Below are 17,361 nucleotides of genomic sequence, written 5' to 3'. Positions count from 1 at the left end.
GACGGTAGCATTGCACCCTCGACCCTCAACCTAAGTTAAGCACATCCAGTGGTACTCAGATTGGTATACTACGAGCGCCATTCCAGTGCAAACAGAAGCAACTATCGCTCGTGGAACAGATATCAAGACTCAAGATATACCTTTGTTACCAGCCAGGATGGCCGAGGAGTGCACAGGCCGTGCAGGAACTATCCCTACCTGGCACCTGGGTGCTGTAGGTAGAAACGGCCGATGGCCAGGGCGCCCAAACACCACAAGGCTGGCAGCGCCACGGGGTGTCTGGGTGGCCCGTAGTTCGTGGTTTATTTCCATGTGCCCGCCAGACTTTTTGCTCCACTTCTTGGGTGCTTGACTTGCACAGGACACTCGTGACAGCCTCCCTATCCCCTATTACCTAGGTAAAGAGCAGACCTGTTGCCGGCAACTTCCTAACTGCCACCAGGCCAGCCCCGTTCCGGAGTCCTAGCCGTGGGAACCTTGGAAGTGCGCGATACGATATAACCGGCTGGCGTGCCCCCCCCTCTCCTCTTGTGACCTTCGCGTGTCTTGGCCCCTATCCAATGCTGTCCCAACGAGCGGCGAGGCAAATTCTGCACCTGCGCCGACCGACGCCTGCAGCCTTCCACTTGCAGCAGCTGCCGCTATCGCCCGCCCCGCCGCATGCACCGCTGGGCCACGCCCACGTCCCTCTGGCACCTCTCCTGCCCGTCGCAGCAGCTAAGGGCCGGCCAGGCGTCGCCTTCGCTCGCCCACCTCGCCCACCTCGCCCACTAACAATTTCGTGCTCGCGGGCCAATCACACCGCCCCCCTGCCCAACCTGGCGGACCAATCTGGCAACCAGGCCCACGGCCAGGGCCAGGGCCAGGGACAGGCACGCCGCACCCGCGCCCGTACCCCTCCCCCTCCTTCCTCCCCTCCGGCCAAATTTCGTCACAACAATTCGATACCGCTCTCGCAATCTTCGTCTTCTCCCTCCTCCTTCTCCTCCTCTCCCGGTCGAGTCTCGCTTCCGTCCGGCACAATTGCGTCCCAGCGTTCTGCACAAATAGCTCGGCACCTCTCGAGCTCTGCTTCCCGCCCCATTGATTCACAGACTCACGTCACCCCCGAATCCATAGCAACCATGGCCTCTGGCTACTCGGTCCGCAATGTTGCAGCTCCCAACACCCTGGAGCACCGCGTCTTCATCGAGAAGGATGGCGTCCCCATCTCCGCCTTCCACGATGTCCCTCTCTACGCCGATGCTGACAAGACCATCCTCAACATGATCGTCGAGATCCCCCGCTGGAGCAACGCAAAGCTCGAGGTCAGTCTGCACCCATCGCCCCGATAGAGTAGCGTACTTGGAAGAGAACGGAAGCTCACAATACCCCACCGTCAGATCTCCAAGGACGAGGAGCTCAACCCCATCAAGCAGGACACCAAGAACGGCAAGCTTCGTTTCGTCCGCAACTGCTTCCCCCACAAGGGCTACATCTGGAACTACGGTGCCTTCCCTCAGGTGAGACAGCATCGGTGCCCGTCCCCCCCAAGTGCTGTGCTAAATAGCTATCCCCACAGACCTGGGAGGACCCCAACTTCACCCACCCCGAGACCAAGGCCAACGGTGACAACGACCCTCTCGATGTCTGCGAGATCGGTGAGCTCGTGGGCCACATTGGCCAGATCAAGCAGGTCAAGGTCCTGGGTGTCATGGCCCTGATTGATGACGGCGAGACCGACTGGAAGGTCATTGTCGTCGACATCAACGACCCCTTGGCCCACAAGCTCAACGACGTTGAGGATGTCGAGCGCCACCTGCCTGGTCTCCTCCGTGCGACCAACGAGTGGTTCCGTATCTACAAGATCCCCGATGGCAAGCCCGAGAACCAGTTTGCCTTCACTGGCGAGTGCAAGAACAAGGCGTAGGTTTCCAACGAAAAACACTTGCCATAGGCTCACCGCTAACACTTCACAGCTACGCCATGGATGTCATTCGCGAGTGCGCCGAGGCCTGGGACAAGCTCATCAGCGGTACCACCAAGGTCCCTACCAAGGGTGACAAGCCCCTCATCTCCGTGTAAGACGACCCTCTGGTATCAGGCCCCAGACACATGCTGACGTTTCTATCCTAGCAACAACTTGACTGTCGGCAGCTCTCCCTACCGTGTTGCCCAGCCCGAGACTCCTATCCCCGCTCACCAGAATGTTGCCCCTGCCAAGATCGACAGCTCGATAGACAAGTGGTTCTTCATCAGCGGTGCCGCTGCCTAAGCGCACAGAGTCTTGCTAGCACATATGTCACAACCCGCTCAGGAGAAAACCAAAAGTCTAATGACGCCGGCTACGTGTTGGGACGACTCCAGGGGGCTTCGAGCGCCATGTTTGCCTTCTACGTAAAATCATGAGAACTCAAAAGAAAGACAAAATGAAACAGAACGTCAACTGATGCAATCAACTTCTACCGCAGTGTGTGTTTAGTCAATGCATCACACCATGGGATTTGAATGACAAAATGTTGCTGGAGCGAGAGTGCTCATTCCTGACATCACGTCGTTAGTCAATCCATGTTGACCGTGGTGTTGCCAAGTCCGCTTTCGCATCAGTATACCTACATGCAGCTGTACAGCTATCGGTTAAGGCCGGTCATATTTCCTGGAGACCGGAGAAAGAATTGGTATGAAATACGAAAATACGCTTAAGATGTTGTATGAACAGAGCCCATGCCCTCTCTATTCGCCAATTGAGTGAGGAGGCCGAATCCCCGCGGTGAGATCGGTTCTTCCATCTATCTATGGTACACATAATGCCATATAATACAGTGTACATGTTGAATCCATTGCGAAAAGCCCCAAACGCCTGCCCAGTATGCTCTGTGGTCCCTCCTCTTGTTGGAGGTCTACTCGTTCAGGTCGGCCTGCTTCTGCAGCGTTCTCGAATGCCGGTCGCACTCCTCGACAATCCCCTTGATGCCCAGCTTCTCCCCGTCAAGCGACATCTCCTTGCCATCCTCTATTATGATCGCCATGGTCAGCCTTACATGCCACAGCCGATCAGCTCTGGGGTAGCAAGTGTGTGTACGTACTGAACTTGATCAGAAGCATGGGCGGCTCGGTCGACGTCCGCGGCAGCAGGCTCGTGGTGACCTTCATGGCGCCATTGGCACGGGCGTTGGCGGGTAGGTTCGCGAGGAACAGGCGCGTGGAGCGCGAGGCCGCCGAGAAGGGGTTGAACTTGGTGTTCACCTCGGTGATGAACCTGGTGAGCATGGCGGCGGCTTCTTGTGAAAGACCGGGGAGTCAGTCTCTGGCTCGCACTTGTTACGCGTGTCGGGTGCCGTAGTTCGGGCGCAGAAGGTGGGCTTACAAGACGGTCCTCAAAGGCCCAATTGGCAGTTCTGGGCGCGGTTAGGGCGGTGCTGCAGACAGATCGCTTCGACAGACGATTCCCGCGATGGACCGGAAATTCGCAGCTTTCGACTTTCCATTGATCCCTGTCGTCCTCGACTCTAAGTCAGTGTGGCGCGCCGCGAAAAAGCTGTGTGGCGGTGCAGACCCTGAGCCAAGGTCCAAGGAGCATGGGAGCAGGGAGCTGGCGCCGACTCCAAGTCAACGTCACCGGCCGATCGCCAATCAAATGTCAGGACAGATCTGGCTTCAAGACCCGGCTTCGGTGCCATGGTGCTGGTAAACTGGTTTCGCCGACGATCTACGACGCGATAGGGTTGCTCTTAACCGTGCTATTTCATGGAGACCTTGTTCTGAAAGTACACAACGTCGGTCCAGGTTCATTTCGCGAGCTGCAGTCTGCCAGCGTTCCCTGCCAACCTAAACCTCGACCTCCGACGACCGTTTTACTTTGCTGCAACCTGCACCGCTAGCCCGCCATGGAGCGCGCAGTCGAACGCCTTTCCGAGCTGCAGGACAAGCTCGCCTCCCTCCAGGACGCGGTCAAGCAGCTGAAGGAACACATCAATCGATTGGCCAACTTCGACTTCCAGCCCGGCGATCTAGACCCCACGGCCAGCGATGAGCTCAGCACCGAGATCATACAGCTGATACAGGAGCAGGAGGAGGACCTTGAGCTTCTTCAGGAGGAGGTCGTCGACGTCCGACCCTTCAAGGCCCTCAAGCATGACAAGGACCGGCTCCAGGATGGGGCAGAGCGCCTGAAGGAGGAGCTTAACAGGTGAGCGCCAACATACACAGCATCATGACGGCTGTTCTAAACTAATACTCTATGCAGCTGTCGGCCGCTGCTGCGCAAAGCCCAGGTATCAGCCAAAGATAATCTGAAGCAGGCGCAGAAGAAAGAACGAGAGCTACTATGGGCCTCCTTCTCGCAGCCAAAATCCTCCAGGGAATCGGGCGCATCCTCGCCGCACCCGACGGTGGAAAGGCCGAGGAGGAAAGCCCGGTCCGAGATGACCAAAGATGAGCAGGCCGTGGCATCCAGCGGCGACGTAACACAGGCTCTCCGCCGAACGCACGACATGATGGCCGCCGAGCTGTCGCGGAGCGAATTCGCCCGAAAGACGCTTCAGGAGAGCACCGCGGCGCTCGCGCAGCTCGGCGAGTCGTATTCGTCCCTGGACACCATGCTCTCCAGTAGTCGCGACCTCCTGGCCACCCTCATGACCAGCCAGAAGAGCGACACCTGGTATCTCGAGACGTCCTTCTACATGCTCGCCATCACGAACTGTTGGCTCGTCTTCCGTCGATTCCTGTATGGGCCGCTCTGGTGGCTTGTATGGCTGCCCCTGAGGCTCATCTTCCGGGGCGCGGTCACCGTCACGAGCATCGGACAACACGGTGGCCACGAGGGGTTAGTAGTGGACACGTCGGCCGGCAAGCCGGCAGAACCGCAAATGAATAACGAGGACGTGCCCACGATCCAGGTGGGGCAACCCCAGGAGACAGCAGACCCAGCAACGGCGGACGCTGGTGATGAGACCCTAACAGAGGAGTTGGGTAGGATGATTGATGAGGCAAGAGAAGGCACAGTTGAGTTTGAGGAGTCACAGCAAGACCCTGAGCAGAATGTGTACAAGGAGTTTCTGGATCGAGAAGAAGAGATCTCTCGTCAAGAGAGGGAAAGAGTAAGAGTCGAGCTCTAATGAGAAATAAAGAGGCACAAGTATCACTTTGCTACAAATTATTTCCCGTCGCTGAAGAATGCTTACGTGTCACCATGCTGAAGGCGGGCCCATGAAGGCGATGCGAGCACATTGTCACTTACACGATGCAGTCGACTGCGAGGGCTACGTTCTGTCAGATGCTGTACAAGGGCAAAGACGCCTCTATTGTGAGTCTAATATCTCTACAGACAAAGGGGTGGGAAATCAGTATGCGTGTGTGCGGGGTTGATATCCGATCTGTTGACAGCTCCTCCCGCCCTTTGTCCTTGGCGCCTGTCGAGAAGCTCGAACACTCAGATATGAACAATGAACCACGAAAGATCCAATGCTCAAAAGTCCATGATGCAATTCCAGCTTCATGTAAGTCTCCCTTCCATATGTTCTCTTGTCCCCGTTTCCCTGCTGCTTTGCTGCCCTGATGTTGTTACCAGGACCATTGAGTTGGAAAGCCCCATATGAGTCAAAAGGGGATGCCCCTATTCCTATTATCTCCAACTGGAAATGAAAACGCCACCAAACCCCTCACAAGGCCACCTCTTGAACTCCATGAAGCATATCTTTTTAGGTCTATGTCTTTCGTTCACATGCTTATTCTTCTCCCTGCCTTGTTCAGAGATACTCTTTTCTTTTCTCAAGTATCGGGGATATCAACTCTTGATTTGCAGGCCAAAGATCCTTCCGGCCTGCCCCCCCAATGCGCCCCTTTCCCCCTCTCTCGACAAAAACGCCTCGGAACGCCGCAAGGATCCAATGCGCAATAGGTTGGGTTATTAATTACAGCCAAATTTCCACCGTCTCCATCTCACACTCCCGTTTGGCTCGCTCCACTCCCCTCCGGACCCCGCAGTCCTCCAACACGACCTCAGCCGCAACCGCCGGCCAGGGCCCCCGCGCCCGCACCCTATGCGGCCTCGGGGGTCTGGTTCTCGGCCGCCGATGCCGTCGTCGCCGTGCCTAAGAGGCTGTCGACGCTCGCGTCACCGGCTACGTCCAACACCTCCCACGACTCGTCGCTAGCGCCGGGAACCCCCGGCTGGCCGGCGCCGCCGGCGTTTGTCGTGTCCGGCTCCAGCAGACTGGGGTCCAGCAGGTTGTCCTCGAAGTGGGTGTTGAAGCCATCGACGAGCGTGTCCTCGGCCGTGAGGAACTGGTCGTACCCCCCGCTCGGGTCCCCGTACCCGCCATCCAGCGCCTGCAGCGCCGAGTCGAAGTTGTCGGCCCCGCCGTTGCCGCTGAGGTCAAACGGCTCGTCCACCGGGCCGAACCCCTGCGTGCTATACGACGGCTGCTGGAGGAGCTGCTGCTGCGGATACGAAGGTGGGGGTGCCATCTGGTAGTGCTGCTGCTGCTGCTGATGTACCGGCATGTGTCGTTGTTGCTGGTGATGTTGCGGCGGCGGCGGCGTTGGCGACAGATCGTACAGGGGCTCGTTGGCGGGCGAGCCGTAGTGCGACCCCGGCAGCGACATGTTGTGTTGCTGCTGCCCCGGCACCGGCGCATAATGGTGATGTGACGACGGCGTCGACGTCTCGTGGTAGTAGACGTTCTCCGTGTGCGACAGCGGCGGCGGGCCCACGGTGTAGGCGTTGCCGCGCGGCGCCGGGATCGAGTACTGCGACACGTCGACCCGCTGCGAGGCGTAGTGGCCCTGCTCCAATCCCGGATACGGCCGCGGCAGGGGCTTGCCCGGGTTCGCGTACGCGTAGTGCGACATATTGGGCATATGCTGCTGTTGCGGCAGCTGATGCGGATGAAGATGCTGTGGCGGCGGCGGCGAGTGCTGGTACGGCGACTGTGACATGGCACGCGAGACGGACTGGTAGTGGTGATGGGGCGTGTAGGCGCGACCGGGCGGCAGGTAGTCCGGGTCGTTCGGGTCCTCGAAGGCCGAGTAGGCGCGCTGGGTGCCGGCGGGAATGCCGGACCAGTTGTCCTCGAGCTCCGAGTCGTCACCGTCCTCGCTGTAGACGGGCGGCTTGGGGCGGCCCTTGCGGGTCTTGGCCGGCATGAACTTGTAGTCCGGGAAGGCCTTGGAGTGCATGTCGCGCTCCTGGGTGGCCCAGTCGGTGTACTGCTGGCGCAGCTCATCCGACTCGAGCGGCCACCCGTCGCCCGCCACCTTGGACACGCCTTGGTGGTTGTCGTTGGTCTGCCACGCCTTGATCCGGTTCTGCCACGCCTTGCGGTACAGCATGAAAGCGTTCATCGGTCGCTTGATCTTGTGGTTCTTGTCGTCCGCCACCTCCTTGCGCCGCACCTCGATGGACCGGCCCACGTACGCCGCGATGTCCGTCTCGGCGACCTTGCCTTTCAGATACGCTAGGAGCTCCGTCAGCGGCCGCGTCACGCTCGGCTCCGACACTTTGCCGTTTGCCTTCTTCTTTTTCCGCGGTTTCGGTGCCGCCTTGCCCGCCGGCTTGCTGGACGAGGCCTTCTGGACGCCGGCAGGCTGTGGTCGGAGGGGGTCGGAAGCGATAGCGCGGCCGGACCGCGTAGTCCTTGATGTCGTCAAGGAGTTGTGTGGGCTTGACGGAGTGGTACCGGGCGTGCTGGTGTACTGATGGGAGTTCTGACGAAACACATTAGCATATACTGCGTCGTCTGGAATAGGCATGGCGTAATAAGGAGATGGGGCCATTGCGAAGCCAGGAGGACCGGAGGCAGTAACTCTACCCCTATTCTGAGAGCCAATCGCATGATTGCGTTCGCCGACCTCGAAAACAGCTCCCCCAGAGAAATTTCTACGTACCATCTGCGCAGGGTCGGGATATGCCGACTCTCCCGGGCCTGTGTAATACGGAGACAATCCCGGCGTTGGGCTGCCATATTGCGAATTCGGCTGCGGCGAGCTGTACTGGAGATGTGTGTCGGTAGGATAGGTGAACTGAGCGACCACCTCGAGCCCATGTTGGAGCTCTGGCGTCTCGGATTCTGGCGTTGGTGTCGCCATGTCTGCCGTTGTGGTTGATACCAGATCGACGGCTATACTTGATTCCTTGCTTGATTGATGCCCAGTGATTCAGATTGAGACGTGAGGTCGACAAGGCCGGCTATTAAATGGTAGAAGGTCTCCGTGATTCCAAAGGGGAGGTGAACTAAGGGCGTGTTGCCTGGACAATGGCGGTGATGGCCGGCGTCAAAGACGATGTTCATCCGTACAATGACAACAATGGGCAGTGTTAAGGAACAGCGCAATTCTTCGAGAGTACAGCACTGGCCCTGTTCATCCCGTGAACCCCAGAACCGGGGAATCAGGACTGCCCAGCGGTCGTTATACGCCGCGCTCGTCAACCCGCGCAGGTCAGTCGGTCAATCCGGGTAAGACGGTTGTTCGACTTGATACTGGCGTCTGTCCGCTTCTCGGCCCAAGCTCTGCGGGATCGCCAGCAGCGTCGCTGTGACAGCCGTTGTCAGGACGTCGATGGACCGGACCAGGAGCCTCAACACGAGCGCAACCCTGGAGAGATCCGGATTTGAGGCTCTGTAAAAAAGGCTCGACAGCTTGACAGAATATGACAGGAAACAGTGGATTATGGGGGTGCAAAGTGATCCAATCACTACTAACACGTCTGAGATGCACAGAGGTGTAGTCAACCGACGGCGACGTGGGCTGCGTGTGTGGGCGCGCTGTTGCAGGACTGGGATTGCTAGAGTTAGCCAGACGTGAGCTCTGTGCAATGCCCGCATGGGGAGAGCCAGTCGCAGCGCAGAGCACTCCCGGATGTATCTTTCTACCAGTACTGGCGCCTCAATAATGCCAAATAGAACCTGGCCGCAGCAGCGAGGCGGTGGGTGGTGGAATAGACAGGTCAGAAACACACAGGTGTGAGTTCATGTCTTGTCTGGGAATCAACCTCACCGCGCTGCAGGGACCAGGATATGGGGAGCGCGCGTGCAGAGCCCAGAAGAGCGAAAGAAATAGAGACAGAGGAAACATCTGTAACTGACCTATGGAAGCTTGATCGAGCGACCTGCCGCCGCGTTGGGTGGCCGAACACTGGCAACTGAGAAGCCCGGATCCCGGAGCGTCTCTTGCATACGATATATGTACCGAATGTGATGTCAAGAGCTGATGACGGCAGCAGCGCCAGATAGACTCAACATGTAGCAAGGTATCAGAGGCAGCACCTGAATTCGCGAACACACTGCCGTAGAGTTGACACCACTATCCTGCACAATCGCTGCGGTTCGTGCAGCCTATTCTGCAGCAGAAGCCTGCACGGAGCTTTTCCGCCGTTTTCTTTGTCACTCTGCTCGTTTCCCCTTCCAAAGCCCCTTATCCCGAACGTTGCAAGTGTGGTTGTGTGTGCGCTGTGAAAAAGCTGGCATATGCGAGGTGTTGGTTTGCTATTCAACTGATTATGGGATATTCTCGTCACGGAGTTCTCCGTCTAAATTATTTGATATAACCGATCGGTGTGTAAAAGAGTGATCGGTGTTAGATAGTAGACTATGTTGGTGCTTGATGTTGGCAGTCGTATACGATATGACCCTCTTCTGGTAAGCGATGGGTAGGGGTTGCTCGGATCAAAGGCAGTATCAATAGGTACACGACCGTCCGCTTTGTCGGGCTTCGCACTTCTCTCCCCTTTTTCTTTCTTTCATGAGGGTGTGCTTTTCCTAATCCAACGACACCTTGAAGTGCCGAACCAACAGCTACCAACAGGTTGGGAAAAAAGAAACATGCCCGGATTCTTGGGTTAGTAAAGGTTTTGTATTGTCATGTGCTTTATTCGGGTGCACACTTGCCACTATCCGGTCGCTGCTTTGTAGACGCAAATGGAGTGGCCTGGCTCTCCTACCGCATTCGGAGATGTAAGTCAAAGAAAGTGCATGGGGGATTGCGGACGACTCAAGCGCACGCAGTGGCCAGGGCCAACAAGCGACATAGGCCCACCGGAGCACTACTAGCAGAGAAGAAGACACTACGGCTAGTCGGACATTTCTGCTACCGGGTTCGGATATAGGTTTCTAATCTCGACCTGGGGAGCTCGGTACATTCCGAGGCGTGTGGTTTGCTAGCCTAGCATCACAGCGACAGAGCCGCATGAGGGCCAGCCGTAGTTTGCCAGGAGGGGCGTGGTTCATATGCACTTGATGCCCATGCCGTGGGCGAGAAAGTTGCCCTATCTATCCAGCTCTCCCGTGCAGCGTCCAGGCGAGACATTCGAGAGCCTTGCAAACATGTCTCCCACAAGCATGGAACTATCCGGCTTGGGGGCAACGGGAGAAGCAGGAACCCATGGAATTAGTTTGGTACTGTTGCGAAGAGGTTCGCGTAGCAACCCGATCATGCGCCATCCATCTCCACCCTTCATCTAAAACATGGGAAATCTGGGGTTAGATCTTCTAGATCTCCCTCGATAAGCCCGCCAAACGTGCCAACAGGAGGATGCATGGTGGGTGTTACGCCATCACTAGCCCCTCGTGTTCTGGGCTGGCTGCTGAGTTCCGGAGGGACCAGACACTTCTAATTCCTGATTCTTCAATCAGTCGCGTGCGGTGTTGGCCAGGTACCGGTGCGTTCGTAGTTAGACCGTTGGAATGCTGCGTGCCTGAAAACGTTCAATCGAGCAGCGGCGTTTCCTGGTTACGCCCCTCCCGCGTTCCTTCGACCACCGAGTGTCGGGGACCAAGTTTTTGAGATGTGCGAGTCCAGAAAAGAATAAATTGGCTTCATTACCCTCCTTGAGTCCCAAGAATCTGCTAGATCGACGTCTGCTGTCTTTTGAAAGAGCCGCATACAATGCTACGATGGATGGCCAACTCTGGATGGCCTTCTCATTGGACACACCGATGATTGGATCATTTCTGAATAGCGGGTGAGTCTTCACAGCTTCAGACTGCGTATGCAAAGCAACAGGGTTGGCTAGTTTCCAGCAATAGATGCCGTTGAAGGACGGACTTCTAAGCCAGCCTTCGCTTATACGTGTTTGAGTGGAGATACCCCTGCACGAACGACGGGTAGCTGCATTAGCGCGACGACAGGGGGTGGCTGTTTGAACGTTCAGGGACAGAAAGGCAACGAACGTGCCTGTGAATTGTACCATGTCGACATGGCGTTTCCTCAGATATCTCCGAAGTCTGATCGAAATTCATATCGTAGCAGCTGAGGAGCTGTTTTTTTTTTGTTGCGCAGTCCTGCTGATGGCTCTCTGTTGCCAGACGATGCGGAAGTGGCTTACACACTGCCTGAGTTGCTGGTGGAACGGAATAGCAGAGATGGCTTCACTATGACATCCCTAAGCTAGGCGAGTAAGTATATAAATACGGGTAGGTGTAAAAGAACGGACTGAGATGCATTTTTTGTCTGATTTCTTTACTTCTGGGGTCCTTTGAAGATGTTACGCATACTCGTTCCAAAGGCTCCTTCTTTTCCGAGACGTTTCTATTGTACGAAGCAGCCCTGTTGAGACTTCAACTTGGACAGGAAAGAACAAAAACGATAGAAAACGCTATTGCTACTTCGAGTGTACTTTTAGATCAATGGGCTAGCCTAGGCTCGAGAGGCTTCGTTGATCTGCCCGAAAAGCCAAACACCGGTGAACTCTCGTTGAGGATGGAATCCATGGCACCGGTGACAGACACGGCCATTCAAATAAACACTTCTTCCAAGGGCGTGGTAATGAGAGCAACTTGCGCCTACCTGATTTGTCTGGCAGGAACTCAGCCTTTCGGCTGCAGGTTCGTCCACGGCGTGCCCTGCCCACTGGGCAGTTCTGGTTGTAACCCCTGGCATGTCTTGGAGCTCAGACCAACAGTTCGTGACGCCCAGTCGGGTTTGCAGCAACTCGGTTCGGGCAAACTGCCATCCCAGTCACTAAATTGCAAATATCAGCGAATCGGGATGCGGATTACTATGATTTGACCACCCACGATAAAGAGCCGCTTGCTCATGCGGATGGACGCATGCTGGTCTCCTTATCCACCAGCGCCGAAAGGGAACACGAGTCGGTGTGTTGGCAACGGGTGGCGCGCCGCGACGGAGAACCTCGAGGGGGTCTGTGTCAAGTTCTTTGCCGGATAAGCTTTTTAGGATAGTCCCGGTCTAGGTACCTCTCACATGGACTGTGCAAGTGCCAAATTGAAAATGAAATAAGACCCGTAGCTTTGCACATAAGACGTTTCAACAATAGCTCGTTGCCACGTGGAGTGGTAAGCATGGGAGCAGGGGAGCAGGCTCAAAATCGATTGATCACTACATTCACGATGCCCATCATGCCCGACGGAGGAGATTCACTGGTATATCCAACCCTGCCTTGCGCGGTGTCGGACATCTGGTTGATACTAGGCACATTTGCGTTCTCCGCTTGATCATTCGGGAAAATTCTTGAGGCCAGAAAGGCCATGCTTGCCATGCTTGCCAATGCATGCGTATTACCGTCTATCTTTTATGGTTCTAGTCCAATCCTGCGCCGCGATATGCAACATTCATCATACAACTGTCTACTTAAGTAGGTATAATATCAAGTGGGGAGACCCATACGTGGATAGCAGCTACCACTAGGCAATATGGGCATCTGAGACAGCCAGGAGCTTGAACAGAGCGAATGATCGGTAAGCCGAGCAACCCATATAGTCCTTGTCAGAGGTCCCCGAACGGACTCGCCGATAGGTTCGACGAATGAAAGTGACTGCTCGTCCTGCGCACCCTAGTCCAAACCATCTCATCCTGAGGTCCGCTAGCCCCGTCTTCTACGAGAAACCTTTCTATTGCTGGTTCATTGCTAGGAAGACGCAGATAGTTTCACAAATTTCCAGTAGACCCATTGGAATGCTGGGACCCGGGCCGTACAGGATCAACAGGCTTGACCGGCGGAGTCAGGATTTGTTGTGAGGGAGTTGGTGAGAGTGCCGCAACAGGGGGGAGAACAGACGGGGCAGGTGTTGAATGCGACCCGCTGCTCGACTTTTGCGGCGGGGGCGGTGAGCGCTTTAGTGGTGAGAGACCATTCTGTATCGGGGGTAAAGTCGGGGTTTTAATGTCCGAAGCTGGTACAGGTTGACCGTGTGTCAGTTTGGGTGTGGTGAGGCCAGCGGGTGTAGCGCTACTACTGGGTGGTCGGTTTGAGGAGGAGAACGAGACTGAAGGTGGTGAAAGGTCTGGTAGGTTGCTGACTGCGTTTTCCAGGGGCTGTTTCAACGGAGAATCGGACCTGGCTGCGATCGGGGGCACCGACACATCAGCGTGTGGAGGCAGGATGCTGTTGGGGAGCTTTTGTTGTGGCAGTGAGCCGTTCATCTTTGGTGAGATGTGGAATACGCCCTTTGGGGGGAGACTCCTGTGCTCGCCGGCTTCAGATGGCGCCGAGGGAGATGACGGATTGATAGTAGAATATGCCCGGGACTTGTTGGGCGATTGCTGTGGAGGCGACAGGGTCGGATGTGGTGATGAGAATGGGTTTGGCCCCTCACCATTGGTGTAGGGTGAAGGAGGAGGCAGAATGCTTGGCGGACCGGATGCCTTGACGGGGATGACTGGTGGCCTAGATGCCTGGTGTTGACTAATTTGTTGCGATTGAGACTCGATAAGCGGCCGGCCTATAACATCCGACCCCTCTGCACGAGGGGACAGCGCTGGCTTTAGAGGCAGCTTTGTGGGAATTCCAACAACCAAGTCAGACTGTTGCGCCTCTAGGCGTTGCCTTTGAGGTGTAGTGCCCGCAGATTGGGCCGCAGGTGGTGACGACGGAACGTCATCAGGGTTCTTAACCTTGAGTTTGATGACAGTCGGTTTCGGTTTTGCATCTTTCCGCTTGCAGGTGCTGCAGATGAAATGGAAATCATCCCGGTCGGCCTCATCCTCACTTACTCCCACGCATTTGCTGTGTTGCCATACGCTGCACTTCTCACATGCAATGCTGTGGGTTCCATCATCAACTTGGCCATGAACGCCACACACACAATCGAAGACCCAGTCTTCCTCCTCGTCTTCCAGCTCTTGTAGAGCTTGCTTATTCTTGGCAATTTCAGCTTGTAACCGGCGACCCGAGAGTCTGCTTGTACCATCTGAATCAACATTCCTGCTGTCTTCAGAGAGGTGTGCCAGTTCTTCCTGATGCTTCAGGCGACGGGTCTCTCGTTCCTTGAGCCGGTTCTGACGCGACATTAGCCTGTTGTCTCGCTCGACCTCCCGCTTGATGCGCAACTGCTCTTCCTTTCTCGCGGCAGCTTCTTCCTTGCGACGTCTGTCCTCTTCCAGCTTAACCTCCTCATCCTGCTTCTGGCGCTCTGCTTTGCCAGCTAGACGACTGGATCTCTTGGCATGTGCCATCTTCTCCAAGCTGAGAAGCTCCTTTTCCCTTGCCAATGCCTTCCTCTTGCGAGACTCTTCGTGCTTCTGCAGGATCGGTAGCAGGCCTTCCTCGATCCGGTCCCTCAAGATTTTCTCATTCTCATCGCGAGTCTTGCGAATTGTCTGCAGGAACGCCTGAACCTCGAGCAATGTAACAGCGATGCATTCCCAATGAGCACCGCCGAAGCCATCATCTTCGGGTGGGGATACTTCTTCGTTTCCGGAGGCCTGTTCGTTGTCGCCATCGTCAGCATCTTCGGCATCTGCTGCTGCAGAGCGTGAGACGCGACGGCGCTTTGCGGCCCTCGCTGCTGCCTTTGCCTTCTTTGTGTTCTTCTTGGGCTTCCACGCAGCTGAAGTAGGCGCCGGGGCCTCTGTCCGACGATACAGGCGATCGTCATCTAGAACATAGTACTCGCGGTCCTTGCTGTCCCAGCCGTATGGCTCTATTCTCCATTCTGTCTGATCTGAAGGCCGCTGCTCATCCATCCTGTCCCGGATACGGTCGGGGTAGTGCAGCATGATCCATTGTGTTAGCTGGTGGAGGACCCGAAGCTGTAGCTCTGTCAGTAAGCAGGACCGGCATGTCAATGGATGATACGATGTGCCCACGGACCTTGGTAAATATATCGAAGCTGTTGAACTTGGCCGGCTCCTCATCCGTGCCGAAAGGGTTGCGGTCGGGGTTTTTGGCCACGTATTGCCGCCTCGTATATTCGTCGAAAAGCTCTGGTGTTAGTCCTCGATGCGACGAGACGAATTTGAGCAAGGCAAGGCCAATCTCGACGAGAATGGTGGAGTCGGGCTTTAGACATTCAGTCTCGAGGACCTGGGGCGGCAAAAGAAGGTCAGCAAGCAAGGACTACGTGGCGGGCAGGGAGGCAGGCTGCAGCATGGAAGCAACAGCTGGGATGGCCGTACATCGATATCTATGCTCTCGTCGATCTTGACGACCTTGCCAAAGAGGAATATCCATTGGAATAGATTGGCAAACTGCCACGTATTTCTGATGCGATGCAGCAATGTAGTGGGCTCCTTTGGCAGTTGCGGTGCCGCAGCAGGTGTCTCGGCCTCGGGCTCGACGTCGCGCAGGGTGCGCTTCCTCGTTGCCGGCATCTCGGGCGACTTGATTGCGATGATGATGGATACCCAGGATGGGGATAGGCGGACGGAAGCGGATGGGGATGGGAATGGGGATGGTACGCGCAGGTACTTTGACGATGCGATGTGCAGGGCCACTGACTTAGCACGCAGCTGCGACCAGGGTGGTTCTTATGAGACGGCGGCGACAGCAGAAACAGGGTCGAAAAGTCTTTTGCAAGTCCATCAGCATCTGATAGAGCAGCTGCCTCTGCAGACGGAGCGGGCGAGTCGCGTCGGGTCTGCTGGAGCTGGTGCGGGTGCTGGCTCGTTGCGGCGGAAATGGTCGCTGGAAGCTTTGGATGAGGTCAAGACGGGCCCGCGCGAGGTACCCCGAACCAAATTTCCAAAGTGGGATGCCCTTTACTACGCGACTTGCGGGAGTCGCGCGCTGGGGGGGACACGCGTGGCATGCCTGACGGGCTGACGGGATGGAATTGGCTGCCCATGAGGGCCCCCCTTGTCCAGATAGCACGTGATCTTCTTCCCCGTCTACATCTGCGTCTGGTCTACTCCGTACGTCTACCCCGTACGTCTACCCCGTCACCACTGCTGCTGCTGGGCTCTCGCAGAACTGAGGTTGCCGGCGTCATTGAGTTACGTGACACCTTGGGTATCTAGGTCCCAGGTCAAGGCAGGTGGGTACTGTAGCTGCTTCCCTCTTGACATTTGCATCTCTTCCACATGTACTCTGCGTCCGCGACTTGGAGAGCATACCGTGTTTTGAGTTGGTCTTTGGTCATGGCACGCTATGCTGTGCATAACCGTGGGACGATACAAATCCGTGCGCCCGCCAGTCTGGATGAAATCTATCCGCGATAGTGAAGTGAATCTCCAGTCAAGGGAGGCCACAAAGGTAGCAGGGCTCGCTCGACACGCATGAGGCTCGGCTCGGCTCCATCGCGACGCTACCTGGATGCTCATGAATCCACAGGCCGACGTGTGCTGAACCAATCTGTGACGTGCAATAGGTACGGGCCCGGAGCAGATATGCATCAACGACGACCAAGACATCAAGACATATATATATTTGACTTTTGGCTCACCGCGCGGCCATTTGCAGCAATCGATTTCTCAGACCATGAACGGCTGGCCACCTTGGGTAACCCAGGCGGCCCAATGCAAAAGGTACTGAACCGGACGGCACCCATATATCTTTGGGACTCTACTACGCGGTCAGCGTCTACAGTACATACATGCTCAATCGTCCAAGGACAACCGTGCAAACCGGCGCCACACAGCTTGAGGCGTGAGCATCAAGCGTGATAAGCTCCATTCATGATTGCCGTTGGCTCCTGTGAAGTCGGAGCTTCATCCTTCGTACCTTGATGACCATTGGGCACCATGCAAGGTACTAAGCCTAGCCAAGCCGAGGCCGCCAACGCATTTGCCGACTGGGAGGATCGTGTTGTGGCAGTGTTTCAGACCCCATACAAGTTTGGTGCCATTTTGAACAGGGACAACTGAAAACGCGACAACCCCACAACGTGCGGAACCATGTGTAGTGAACTCAGGGAGAAAAGCAAAGGCCGGACCTGAGTCTTCGCAACGTGTTCCTCCAGAAGGTAACTCATTGCAAGCAAGCACAGGAAGCTGCTCCATCATGGAAGCAGGACCACAATCAGGTCTTTATGTTGCAGTTGGCGCTACGTAGATCATCGTGAATCCTCCGATGTCCCCCGTCATGTTGGTGCCAGCAATGCCAAGCTTTGCTGCCAGGGGCCGGTTTATTCATGCATCAGCGCATGCGTTATCTCTTAGCGCAGGCCCTGGAAATCGAGCCAACGAGGGCGTCTCGGGCATATGAAG

General features: G+C 56.2%; 5 protein-coding genes across 5 annotated transcripts; 2 read left to right on the top strand and 3 right to left on the bottom strand.

The window, feature by feature from the left end:
- Window positions 1-1,124: 1,124 nt before the first annotated feature.
- JN550_012730 (uncharacterized protein) lies at window positions 1,125-2,254 on the top strand (the record flags this gene model as incomplete). The annotated part of the gene is made up of 5 exons (XM_049311237.1): window positions 1,125-1,307; window positions 1,383-1,502; window positions 1,562-1,905; window positions 1,959-2,060; window positions 2,116-2,254. The coding sequence occupies 5 exons, from the start codon at window positions 1,125-1,127 to the stop codon at window positions 2,252-2,254; spliced, it is 888 nt and encodes a 295-aa protein (XP_049165297.1).
- A 625-nt stretch (window positions 2,255-2,879) lies between these two features.
- Window positions 2,880-3,249, bottom strand: JN550_012729 (uncharacterized protein; the record flags this gene model as incomplete). Its single annotated transcript, XM_049311236.1, has 2 exons — window positions 2,880-2,992; window positions 3,066-3,249. The coding sequence occupies 2 exons, from the start codon at window positions 3,247-3,249 to the stop codon at window positions 2,880-2,882; spliced, it is 297 nt and encodes a 98-aa protein (XP_049165296.1).
- A 617-nt stretch (window positions 3,250-3,866) lies between these two features.
- On the top strand, window positions 3,867-5,096 carry JN550_012728 (uncharacterized protein; the record flags this gene model as incomplete). Its single annotated transcript, XM_049311235.1, has 2 exons — window positions 3,867-4,168; window positions 4,226-5,096. 2 exons carry the CDS (start codon window positions 3,867-3,869, stop codon window positions 5,094-5,096), a joined length of 1,173 nt encoding a protein of 390 aa, XP_049165295.1.
- Window positions 5,097-6,018: 922 nt separating this feature from the next.
- JN550_012727 (uncharacterized protein) lies at window positions 6,019-8,067 on the bottom strand (the record flags this gene model as incomplete). Its single annotated transcript, XM_049311234.1, has 1 exon — window positions 6,019-8,067. The coding sequence occupies one exon, from the start codon at window positions 8,065-8,067 to the stop codon at window positions 6,019-6,021; it is 2,049 nt and encodes a 682-aa protein (XP_049165294.1).
- A 4,797-nt stretch (window positions 8,068-12,864) lies between these two features.
- JN550_012726 (uncharacterized protein) lies at window positions 12,865-15,528 on the bottom strand (the record flags this gene model as incomplete). Its single annotated transcript, XM_049311233.1, has 3 exons — window positions 12,865-14,967; window positions 15,029-15,241; window positions 15,334-15,528. 3 exons carry the CDS (start codon window positions 15,526-15,528, stop codon window positions 12,865-12,867), a joined length of 2,511 nt encoding a protein of 836 aa, XP_049165293.1.
- Window positions 15,529-17,361: the final 1,833 nt, after the last annotated feature.

Source organism: Neoarthrinium moseri, assembly GCF_022829205.1.
Source record: "Neoarthrinium moseri strain CBS 164.80 chromosome Unknown scaffold93_Wmoseri_CBS_16480, whole genome shotgun sequence".
Classification (NCBI taxonomy): Eukaryota; Fungi; Ascomycota; class Sordariomycetes; order Amphisphaeriales; family Apiosporaceae; genus Neoarthrinium; species Neoarthrinium moseri.
Note: the sequence above shows the minus strand (reverse complement) of the source record. Positions and strands in the feature narration are given on the sequence as shown.